Consider the following 13,266-nt stretch of genomic DNA (forward strand, 5'->3'; position numbering starts at 1 on the left):
CCCATTCTGATATTTGTCCACATCACTCTACTTGATATTGTTTGCCATCTTAATGATAATGGGCAGAAAATTAAAGTTTAGGGGGCCATATTTCTAAGGTATTTAAATAATCATATCAGATAACTATACATTTGAAAAAAGAACACTAACCTGTAAGAAGTTATTATTCTCTCACTTTAACGTTTTGATAAGACTACATCTGGACTACTGTGCTCAGATTATTGTCATCTGAGAATCTGTTGAGATAGCTGAAAAGATCCAGAGGCAGGTAACCAAGATGACATCTGGATATGGAGTTATGCATATATGAATAGACTGAGGTAATGATGGCTTCCAAGTCTGACAAATAGAGCAGAGAAAATATCATAGGAACACAAGTCATTAAAGGGATATTACAGTATACAAACACAAATTTGCAGCTTAATGACAGGTGGGGAAAGAACTTGCCCATGGAATCTGATGATGAACAAATTTAAGAGATGGTTTGATGAGCTTGTGTGTTGAGACAGTAGGATCATTAAACAATAATGGCCTTACTATCACACGATTAGTCTTTCATGACCTCATGAAGTAATGTTACTAATTTGGGATTTAGTATACTCTCATGAAGATGCCTATGTGGTTCAATTTGGATCATTTCTAATTGGAAAATAATTCAACTGATATTAATTTCACCTGGTGGATACAGATAAATCTTTATCTTCATTTCATTGACCTGACTGTGCATAGTTGAGATGTGGCTATATCAAAGGCTTATAAGGAGGGATTATCTCATCTCTGCTTGTCAACATGTTCTTCAAGGACAAGGTGATCCTGTAAGCTATTTTGTCCACTTTCGTAGTATGTCATCTGAACTTTTGAACTCACTGTTCACCAGCACTCATAATTCTTCATCATCTTTTCATCCAAAAGTGCATAATACTTTGCCACATTAAACTGGCAATTAGGATCTCTGCCTCAACTTTGTAAAATAAATATAAATAATTGTTTTGCATTACCAGCAAATAACTGGATATTTCCCCCCTCAAATCATTTACATACAAATTAAACAGCAGCAGCTCAAGTACAGGGCCTGTGGCACTCTGCTGGTAACCCACCATCTGCATTATACTACTTTGATGTCTATCCATCAAAGTTTTCCCATTCGCTGCAGTTTATCTAAGAGTTCCATGTAGTGTCCCGTCAGATGCCTTTGCAAAGTCCATATCGTGATGTAATTATATCCTTTATCAAACTCTGCAAGTTTTTATAAAGTTTCAATTAATTCCCCATGAATACAGTATGGGGAATTAATTACACACAAGTTTAATACATACTGTATTTTATCTCATTCGCAGAGATAATCTTAAGATTTGTATGTGCTTTTACAATTTTAAGATTGTATCTCTGATGAAGCCTATATTTCATCTCAGTCACAGAGACAATCTTAAAATTGCAAAAGCACTTACAAATCTTAAGATTATCTCTGTGACTGAGATGAAATACAGGATGCATTAAATTTGTGTGTAATTAATTTCCTATACTGTATTCATTCCATTAAATCTAATAATGAGTTTAACAATTAGGATCCATTAAATTGTGTTTAATTATTTCTTTGTGCTATATTCATTCCATTAAACCTAATAATGAGTAAATGCTCATCAATACACCATATTGCCAGCTTTCTCTTTGGATGTACATCACACATTGTGTGTGTGATAGTGGATGGATCCTTATTCCCAAAATTTCACCTACTCTCTTCTTTTATATATCATTGACATTCTCTTGTTTGCAATATAAGTACAGCATACTGATAACAATATGCTTTACTTATCTTTCTCATTTGACAAACCTTGCACTACACATATCACCAGAACATCAGTTCTATAACTCTGAATTCTGATTTCCAACCATTGTTAAGTGAGGTGCTGACAATCTTGTTAATTTCAATGGTAATAAAACTCAATCCTGTTTGATTTTCAGCATTATATTTTGAGTGGTTTTTCTAAAAGCTCCCTAAAAATACTTCACTCAGTCAAGAAGAGAGCAGCTGGGTAAATAATCAGCCTATCTCTAACCAATTCACTCCACTTTCTATCATGCTGATGTTTTGTTTGTGCTTCTGCATTTCCAGTAAATATTTCCACAGTCACTGTTCATCAGAATCTCTCTTCTAAATCTGTTAAAACACATACAGCAGCTATTCAACAATCTTTCACAATCTGATTCAAGACTCGCAGAACAATTTTTTTTTTTTTTTTTGTTCTCTTTGTTCATCTCTTCTCCTGAAGAGGAAATGCAGAGAGAGATCCTTCTGCTCATCCATGGTACTAACTATTATAGGTTGAACAACCTCTAGTGGATGAGATTACCATAAAAAAGGGAACTATTTTGTTGCCTTTGCATTCTCCTGGAATCTTACCAGAGTTGATACTTAAGCTTCAACAGCTTTGATCAGAAGCACTGCCAATTTCCTTGCACATTCTCATAATACATGGTATCCCATTGAATTCTATGGAAGTATTCACATTAAGATTGTGCAATATCCTATGCACCTTTGGTTCATTTAATCCTGTTCTCACATTGGTCAATGTCATTATGTCACATCTCCACCTAGATGATACATAATTTTTTTAACTCTGTTTAATAATCTGTTAAATATATTTAACAAAATTAGAAGATCTGTTCACCCTGTCAGAAATATGTGTAATATATCTAATAGTAGAAACATGAACAGTTAACAAAAAATTGCATGCATGAGCAAAATCAGAAAGAGTACCTGACAAATGAAAGTTAACATATAAATTGTTCCTCTGTTAAATTTTATATCGTGTCATAAACACATAAGCAGTAGCAAATGGCAGATTCCCTACTCATTCTGATAAGTTAGTCATAAAAGAAATGTTATTTGCAAAAAATCTGAATTAATCATTCAAAAACTGTAGATAATAGATAAATTGTTTCATTTTCATAATCACTTAAAAAATTTGTTAACAAAATACATGGCCTGGCCAAATAAATTATTTTAAGAGTTAGTGTAAAATGCCATATTAGATATTAACTGCATTTTACAGGACCAAAGAGGAAGAAAATGAAGTTGAAAAGAAATTAGATGCCGAAGTTACTGGTGTCCATTTATCACAACTCCAGCATCATGCAAACACTGTGCCTCCAACTCCTGTAGTGGATAGTTCTGAAGAACCACCTAGGAGCTTTTCTCAGCCTTCTGACCTTGTCCAGGTGAGTTGATGTTTATAATAATTAATTTGGCTTATGGGGAAAAAAAAAAGTTGATCAGTTTTCTTTTTTAATGTAACAACATTAAAAAAAGAAATCCACAATAAAATGTTGTAAACCTTTAGTAACATGATGCTATTTTATATATATATATATATATTTTTTACATAATCCAGAAACCCAGCTCCAGAGAAGAAGAAACATGGAACTTTTTCTATTCCTCAAGCCTCCAGTAAAGTAGGAATTGGGGGGGTATCACATCAATCATCTCCCACCTAATATGTTTAGAGACATTCACAAATATTTCATGCTCACAGCCTGTATTTTTGGAAAGTTGATATACTAACCACTTGGCCAACCAGACTGGTATCTTTAAATATATATTTATATTATCAGAAATTGACATCACTGGCATGTTTCATTATGGTGTACTGTTTTATTTTGTATGTGTGTATATATGATATATATATATATCATATAAATATTGCTTTTTTATCTCATTACTATACATAAAAATGTTGCGAAACTTAGTTTATCAATACTTGATGTAGATTACTGCTGTGAACAGACGAAGAAATGTGGAAATAGGGAAGGTATGAATGAAGAGCTGGTTTCATGGATTTGTTCTATTATTATTATCCTAAGATCCCATGGAGTCACAGACTCATCTAGAAGGCACCTTTTGTCATATATACAGCTCATCATACCACACCTTAAACACATTGAAATTCTCTGCAGACAACATTCCAATCATTCACGACTCTCCATGCTAAAAACCTACTTCTCACCCCCTTGCAAACAATCTCCTTATACAGCTTCCTGGGATGACCTCTGGTTCTTCCCCAGTTTCCCACCATTTTATAAAAAACTTCAACATTAATCTGCTAGCAATCCCTTACCAACTGTGCATCTCTATCATATCAACCGTCCTCCTCTTATCCACTAGACTCAGTAAATTACATCTTCTCAACCTTTCTTCATATTCAACATTCCAGAGATCAGAACAATTGCCTCTGGATCCTTTCCAACATCTCTTCATCCTTTTGAAAACCAGGTGACCAAATCTGCACAGTAGTCCATATGTGACCTAATCAGGGCCTTATATAATGGAACCAGAATCTCCTTACAATTTGAGCAATATGTCCTCTAAATTTCAGATCCTTATCCACCATCATTCCAAGATCTCATATTTCTTCCACCTCCAACAATATACCCCCACTAAGAATATATTCTACATCCCATCTTTGTTTTCTAAATTTTAAAACCTTATATTTTTGGCATCTCCACTCCTGTGCCCATTCACTCGAGTGAATGGGTATACAGGAGTGGGGCCCCTTACGTCTTCTTGGAAGGCCACAACATCTGCTCTATTCTTCATAGTTCATCCCAACTTTGCACCATCTGCAAACAACTGAATATCTCCATTCAGATCTTTCCCAATATCAGTAACATACAGGTTAAACAGCAGTGGCCCTAAAACAGATCCCTGAGGCACACTAGTGACTTTCCTCTTCTGAGTATATTGCTCCCCTTTACACAACTTGTTGACACCTATCAGACAGCCAATCTCCAATCCAATGCACTAGTCTAGTATCCAATCCCATCCTCTCTAATTTGACTATGAACTTATCATGTGATAAATTTATCAAAAGCTTTTGCAAGGCTCAGCATACCACTGTGTATCCATCTCCCACAAATGCTGCTCTCACCTTATTGTAATAAGTAAATTACTAAAACAAAATATGCAATTACGCAAGATAACGATATGCTTCTTACCCAATTTTCTATGGAAAGTTAATAATAACTTTGTATATTTTATAGGCTCGCCTAAAAATAGGCAATGAAAACAAAGTAGAGAAACCAAGCCAAGACAAATGTGAATCTAGGACTATAAAACGAGAAGATTCTGCAGAGTGTAAATCTGAACCAATTCCATCATCAGGAGGTGCAAGAATAACTCTTGGTGAGACAGAAGGTAGCACATCATGTATGGATATTAAAAGTAGAGAAAAAGAGGACACAGGAAGAAGGAGAAGGTCACATTCGCAACTTAGAGATTCAAAATCATCAGATGTGTAAATATGTAAAGCTTTTTCGTGGGTTGTATTTATTTTTCTACCGCAAAAATACCATTTCATTTGATTTGTAAATTTGCAGAATGAAGCGCGCGCGCATCACATTTGTGATATATGTCTGTGTTACAGCCATAATCTATTTTATATGGTGTAATAGCATTTAAAAAACCTGACTGATAAGATAAGCTTGGTTCATAAATGTACTTCACAGTACATTTGAAATATCTGGACAGAATACTCAAGCATGAGAAACTTTTAACTTTTCTAGTCTTCATCTAAATAAGGGCATGGTTGACTACCGGTGTAGTATGGCGTTACAGTAGTTGTCACCTTCACTACAAGTCCGGTAGGTTTGCACTTACAATCGTGACTGTGATAAAAACAGGTAGTCCTACAACGATAGATGGTAGTTTTTTTTCTGTCTAGCCATTGATTTGTACATTTATAATAACCCCATGCTTACTTGAATTCATTAGATGTCAAGGGAATAGATTTTACTTGTAAAGTTCATTTAGAATTTCATTTTAATCTTATTCACTTGTCTTATTAATTGAAGTCAGTTTCATAAATAGGCAGTATAAGAAATTGTTTATTGCACTGAAGAAATTAGATTAGCTTTTTTTGTTAAAATTTCTTGAAAGTTTTAAAAATATCATACAATATAAAGATGCCTTATTAGAGGCAGTTATATGAAGTTAGAAATTCTATCCTGCACAGTTAATGAATTAAACATACATTCAAGTGAAATCATTTTTCACAGATAATATTTTTCTAAAACCATCATGATGTAGTAAGTTTTAAAAAAAGTCACCATGAGTAAGTTTTAAGACTGTCTAGTTTGTTCTTCTCTCTATAAATGAACAGGCTTTAAACAAAATGTTTAATATTACTAAATTATTTTGGCATTCATGGATAATTGCTACGTGCTCCAGAATGAGAGAGAGAAACGTGATTTTACTACCTAAAACTTATTTCTTAATGTGATTTCAAGCAGTATTTACAAATCTATTTCCTAAAAAAATAGATAAGTTATATAAATATACCAGCATTACCAGATATATAATGTGCAACTATTATCTGGCAAACTTAGCTACAGCATTGTTTTATCTGGAATGATCTTTAGATGTTTATATGTAAATAAAGCAGTGCAGCTTTATTAAATGTTATTTTAACTTTATTATACTCCTTGTTTTTAAATTTATGGCAGTTAGTCAGAACTATTCAATGATAATTCCAGCAGGTGAAACTATGAAGAATATTTCTTTGGCTCTAACAGATGAAACTCATATTTTCATCAACAAAATTATCTCTAGATCATTGGGAATAATCAGATGTGCTTTTCTAACCGATGGGATTTTAGCAAATGTATACCAGAAAATTTCAGTGCATATCTAAATTCTAGTTTTTGGTATTTTAGAAATGAATTTCTGCAACATTCAGGAATATTGCATTTTAAAACTTCATCAGTGATAGAAAAATATTCTCGTCGATAAACTCAGGGAATAATGACAAATCTATAATATAACTAACCGTTATTGTCTGTATATATATTTTATTATATGTTTAAATTTTAATTTTCAGATGTCTAATATGTGTAAACAAGCATTAAATGTTGGCATCAAAAGCATTTGGATGGTGCTATATTTATTAACTGGAGGAAAATATGAAGTGGAATTGGATAGGTGACTCACAAAGTTTTAAGCAGAGATTGGGGGGAAGTGCAAGAAAGGGTTTCTTGCTTACTTATTTCTCATTGAATAAAGTAATTTTCAAAAAAAACCCTTGTATGTCTATTACTTTCTATATAAATAGTGCAAAAGCCTCTGTGGCTCATCAATTGAAAGATTTCACTGATTATTATGTGATGACAATGTATAAGTATAGCCAAGAAACAAATGTTCATTCAGTCATTCCTTGATATTTAATATATTTCAATTTTTAATGTCTTCAATTTTTTTAGTTTTGTAATAGAAATATAGTGTCGTGCTGTAGAGTGTAATGTTGATAATATAAAGACCTCGCCATTTATTCACCATATATATGTATATATGGCTGTCTCTGAAATATAAGAGTAATCTGCACGTCTTTCTCAGCTATAAGAGTAAACACATTTAGCATCAGTTTATTTATTTAGTTATCAGCTGTTATTTTATGTATTTCGAAATGCCTGAGATTAATTATATAAAAAGTTTTATTCTTCTAAAAAAAATTTAAAAAAGTATGAAGAAAACTGAACTGAAAACTTATAGAATTTTTTTTATTATGCACAGGTTACAATCAAAGAATACGTAATAGTATACGAAAGTTAATTTGGCTAATTCTAATTTTAAAAATTAATTTGAAAGTTCTGAATGAATTTCGCTGTAAGAATTGACATTATCCACTAGTTAGTGAAGAAATGCTTTAAATATATTATTATAATACACAGCTCTTTCTTAATTAATGAATCAAAAATTACTTTTGGACAAGAAACAGATGTCCAACAGGAAATGCTTGTATTGTTTGATGCCTACCACTGGGTTGTAGCCTGAGCATGATACAAAAAATAAAATAATCTCTCTCTTGTGCTGTAGCATAAGAGAGATTCTGAAGCCATATCAATAAACTCAGTCAGTGGCGCACCCAGGGGCCCTGGCCCCTCCCAAAAAAAAAGAACACTAGAAAAATTAAAAAAAATCTTTTCCGAACTAAAATTCATTTTTTTATTTATGTTGTGTCGTGTCTTCTATTTCTACTTATGAATTAGTGGTCACATATGGCAGGATTACCCTATAGCTCTCGGGAATTACTGCCACTGTAAACGCAAGGTGAATGGAGCAGTGCTCGGGCAGACCCGAGTGCTACTTCGTTTGTCTGAGCTGGACCAGAGGAGATCACTGGTATCATGTATTAACGATCATGCAGATGCTCAGTCATAGGTCGTATGCAATGCGTAGTGTGTATTCTCAAATCGTCTACTCAACTCCCCCCCCCCACGATTAAATCATGGTGCTCGGCCCCCTCCAAGATTAAATCCTGAGTGCGCCACTGAACTCAGTAGTCGATAATAGTTAGTTCCATATGTTGTGATTTCATGCATTATAAACAAATAGAAAATATAAAGATGTGTATTTAGAATGAAACCTGTTTATAAAAATCATTTAATATACAGTAAGATCAATTTCATGAAGTCCTTTTTGACTTCACAGATGAAATAATTTTAAAGCTTTCCAAGAGTAATGGAATCCTATAATTTTTTTTTTCTTAACATATAACGTGAAATAAATTCTTAAATTTTGTAGTAGGGATTAAGAAACCTTTTATAATACAAATTAGTGAAGTAATTTTGATGGCTAGAATTTCATATTAAAAAAAAAGTCAGTTTTTGCAGTAGGTAAGTTTCAAGTTTATTGTAAGGAATGGTAATTTTACTTCAGTATAGCTGTTTTATATAACTCTTCATATGGACCTTAACTAATCGTTTTAGAATTTTCATTATATTTCTGCAGAATGTGTTTTAGTTCTATACAGCAATACCTCGCATAACAGTTTCAAACTAGGGATTTCACCGTAATGTGGTTTGTAATTTCATTAGAAATGCAATTATATTTTAGATTAACAGTTAGTCATCATTAGAGCAGTGTGTTACAAAATTATGGTGAACATGTTTCCGAGTGAATTTTCAGTAGACGAGCTGAGTTTTTTTTTTTTTTTTTTTGGGGGGGGGGGGGGGAGTTGAATCCCAGGAAAATGCTATAGCAACATGCACTGCATGTGGAGGGGAGGGGGAGAAAATGAAATATGTGCAATAACTTACACATGTGTACTTATTGTAATTTAGTCAAAAACAATAAATATCTTTTTGATTTTTAGTTCCTTTTTGAATGTGATCTGAAATGCATCTTCACATTGAACTAGGAGGCTAGATCTGTCTATCTATTTCATCATGTTAAATTGTTTCATTACATCAAATAATGACTGTTTAAGATCTATCTAATCATGTTTTTTTGTATCTAATAGAATAATTGTCTGTTTGGAATGCATTCAATTAAAAAATCATTATATTACTGCTCTGCTCAGTGCAGTTAGCACTTCAAAATATTAAGCATACTATTGGAGGTATTGCTGTACTGTGTTCTGCTGACATAATTTTAATTAGAAATCTCAAATCGGATCATCCGTAAACCTCTTTTCATTTTAAGTCTAGAATATTACAAGTTACCAAATAGCACATCATGATTGAAAACTTTTTTTCCGTCTTTCCATAAATTTCATTTGGATTTATTATAAAATATTTGGTCATAAATGAACTTATAATGCACTTTTTTTTTCTTTGCTGGAATCAAATGGCAGTTTGAAATTTGTAGTATTCTCTTAAGAATATCGTCAGGTTCATAAAATAAATTATTGCAAATAATTAGTTAAACCTACTTGCAATAAAATATTTTTTAGTATCATAGAACATTAAGATTTTCTCTGGAAAAAAAAAAGATTTCAGAGGAAATTATATAAAAATCATACAGTATACAGGTAATTTCAATTACATTAATCTGAGTCGATCAAAAATGCAACTTTACCAATTCATTTTAACTCAGCCAGCTGTAACCTTCCATGAGTCTGCTGACTCCATAGAGGTTGGTGTGTTGATAATATTCTTTGAGTCTATTAATAGCTTCTTTATTATTAAAGAAATTATTACTATTCATCTATATCATGAATCAAAATAAACACACAACCTTGTGTTTGAAATTTTTTTTTTTTTTCTTTTGGTTTTATATGTTAAATACTAATGCTTACTGAAGCTCGCATCTGTGGAAAATTTATTAAATGATTGTAGGATAAAATTGACTATATTTTAGGATAAAATGTAGCAGTTTCAGCAACCTTTATTTTCCCTGTCAACTACTGTGATTTTGAGCATTTTATGGAGAAAATTAAAATTTTTGAATCATGATATTTAGGCTACTCTCTCTCTCCATAAAAGGGAAGAAATTGGGATTGTTCTGTGGTCAGACACTTTATATACGATACAATTTTAAAGATTGTAAGACTTTTTTTTTTATACTTCAGTTCAACTTTTAAGAGAGATAGATCCTAATGGTATTCTAGATATCATTTTTAAGCCCCTCGTATAATATGATTAAAAATATATTTAAAAACAAAGTTTTCATATTATGAATCTATTCTTATCTCTCCAATTCTTGCTTCACCCCATCTCTCTCTCAAACAATATTTCACACACATGCCAGTACTTTTAAATGATACTGGGGAAAAAACAGACATATACAAAGCCTACTAACAGATCCTTTAAAAAAATGAAATTTTGTAGTCAGAATATATTACTGTAAAATCCTTCTCTGGGTCAAAGATTTTAATTTCTCCTCTTAATAAAACTGGTACATGGTATTTATAATAATCTTCAAGTAGATATAATTTCTATATGTAAAGAAATTGTTTTAAGGGTAAATATTTTGCTTAGGTACTGCAGGTCAGTTTCTTTTCTTATCAAATGAATTACCCCTCCTGAATTTAAAGTATGCACATTTCTTTCCAAATTCAAATAAACTTATAGTTAGAAGTTGTCAGTTATGTAGATTAAAATTGCTTTTCACTAAACAGTGTTTCATTTAACTTATTGTTACATGAGGAACATTAGCTACTTAGAGATAATTTCCTACAATAGGTTTGAAAACTTTTTTTAAATAATACCAGATGCATATCACTTTTATTCTTCAGTTAACAAATCAGGTAAGGTTTTGATCTGATCAATAATGAATAATTGAGTGGTAGACTGGAATAAACCCTCCCATGTAAGAAAAAATAGTCAATTTCCAGATTGAAAGACTGTTCTGCATGTTAGGTCACAAAAGCAATAGTGTTTGCCTTGAAACTTTATAAGTCTACATTCCAATCATGTAATGTTAATAATTAAAAAAAAATTATATCACATAAGGTCCACCTCTGTTAGTTTTGCTGCTGTCATTTTATTATATTATAAGATGAGTGGAAAAGTGGAGATCAATAAATACTTAAACAAAAGAATTTAGTAGGAAGTAATTATATATTTTAATTAAGACTTGAAAAAAGCCTCGATTTGAAGTAAAGTAAGTGATTTTAATTGGTTTATTAATCAAAATTAAAAGTCATAATTCAGTATCAGTGATATTTTCTTTGCAGAAGCAGGTAGGCTATCATACAAAATGTCCATAGCATGTTGAAGGTGGATGCCACCTATAAGTTTCAGTAAGCATTCCCACAGCAATGGGGAATAATTGCTCATTCACCACTTTAAGAACTATCAATGTTATCATCCACCTCATCTCTCTCTAGTGAGGTAGATGGATATTAATCTTTCCTTTTATCGTTATACTATAGCTTTTAAAGAGAATGGTGCCAGTTTATTTAAATAGACATATGATCCCAAGTTATGGTATTTCGGATAAATCTTTGCATTACATTTCTCTTAAACTGTCCACCAAAAATATTTAAAATATCTTTGACAATCACTACTGCATGAAATAAAAGTTGTCCTCCTACTATTATATTATAGTTTGATTTTATAATGAAATAAGAGTGAACAATGTAAATCAAGCTGGTTTACTTACGCACATATTGTTTACAACATTGTAAACTGAAATATTTATAAATTTAGTCATATTTTGTTGTAAGATTATATGGTTTTAATTTATAGTTGAGCTGGATTATATAACAGCATGACAATAAATAAATGCGAAATAAGTCTGAATAGATTTTATGCTAAATCTCCATATACACACATACAAAACTTCTGATCTCTTTATGGAAGGCCTTTTGCTTGTCTCTGAATCTTGATAGAGCTGGAAATGCAGCATTCATTTGGAATTCTTTAGAAACTTTAAAGAATGCTGAACAGTTGTTAACCGTTTTATGTAAGTGATTTTTCAAGCCATTAATTGTGAGACACTTGTTCCTAAGATTCACCTTCCACACTGACTTATGTATACTTTGACCTTTCATGTATATAGTTATTTATTATGCTCCATTTTTGATACAGATTATTGCTCTATTTTGCACATATGGTGATTCCATTTAGAATTACCAGTGTTGTATATTTTAAAAGGTATGGGTAACAACAAAAAAATTTATATTATATAAAGGGAGCATGGATTTTTTTTTTCTTTTCTAAATCTGATTAGAAAGGATTAAATTTCATCACTTGGAGCATCCGGTAAACATGATTCCTCTTCATAAAAACTTAAATGAGATCCCATTGCTTATGATGTGGGAATCATATTTCTCTGCATTTGATTTGAAGTATTTAGTTTTTACAAGAACAATTAAAGAGTAGATAAAACACACAACTGATTTGATTAACGACTTGACAAACTGTATATATATCAAGTAAATGTTATAAGATGGCAATTTTCATAATTCAAGTTCCATCTTTATGAAAAACTGCACCAGAAAGAACAAAAAGAAATTGAACTATGTTCTTTTCTCCACAATAAAGCTGATGTTTTATTGATGAGAGAGAAAAAAAAAAACTATTACATGAGCATCATAAAATGATAGTGTGACTGGAACTGGGTACTTTGTTGTCCTGTAGTGAAAGGCACCAGTATTTAAGAAAATGCTGATTCTTGTTACAAGTGTTGCCCCTGGATGGGCATTTTCTTTTTCCCTGAAATGTTAAAGTAAGATAACTATTTTTCATCAAAAAGAACAAAAATAACTAATTTCTACAATGAGACTGCAATTCTTTCTTCATTTGGTTGAATGTCAAGTACAAAATATATGCTCATGCTCCCTTTAAATAACATCAAAAGGTGTAGTGAAATTTTGTTTATTAGTGTTTTAGGAAATTCACATTTCCTTCTTGCCCTCTTTAAGTTGCATGTCAGGACTGTTCACATTTCATTCTACACAGTTTTCTGTAATTTTTTCTTTCCCTCACCATGCCTATTTGTAAAAGCCAAGTGTCCATAATGACATGATATGTGAAATAAATTTACCTATG

General features: G+C 31.8%; 2 protein-coding genes across 3 annotated transcripts in view; one reads left to right on the forward strand and one right to left on the reverse strand.

Annotated features, from left to right (window-relative positions):
- Positions 1–8,959, forward strand: part of LOC150100445 (voltage-gated inwardly rectifying potassium channel KCNH6-like) — a 477,512-nt gene extending 468,553 nt beyond the window's left edge. The window contains exons 16-17 of the mRNA XM_090402922.1: positions 3,054–3,219; positions 5,038–8,959. Of these exons, the coding sequence (XP_090259048.1) occupies positions 3,054–3,219; positions 5,038–5,295 (424 nt within the window). The 3' untranslated portion in view covers positions 5,296–8,959. The remainder of the gene's footprint in view (positions 1–3,053; positions 3,220–5,037) is intronic.
- Positions 8,960–9,060: 101 nt separating this feature from the next.
- LOC150100446 (hypoxanthine-guanine phosphoribosyltransferase-like) overlaps positions 9,061–13,266 on the reverse strand; it is a 137,070-nt gene continuing 132,864 nt past the window's right edge. For both annotated transcript variants that reach the window (XM_090403148.1, XM_090403146.1), the window contains exon 8: positions 9,061–12,930. In XM_090403148.1, coding sequence (XP_090259274.1) covers positions 12,808–12,930 — 123 coding nt within the window. In that variant the 3' untranslated portion in view covers positions 9,061–12,807. The remainder of the gene's footprint in view (positions 12,931–13,266) is intronic.

Source organism: Typopeltis vanoorti, chromosome 13, assembly GCF_054136105.1.
Source record: "Typopeltis vanoorti isolate ZY-2024b chromosome 13, IOZ_Tvanoo_1.0, whole genome shotgun sequence".
NCBI lineage: Eukaryota > Metazoa > Arthropoda > Arachnida > Uropygi > Thelyphonidae > Typopeltis > Typopeltis vanoorti.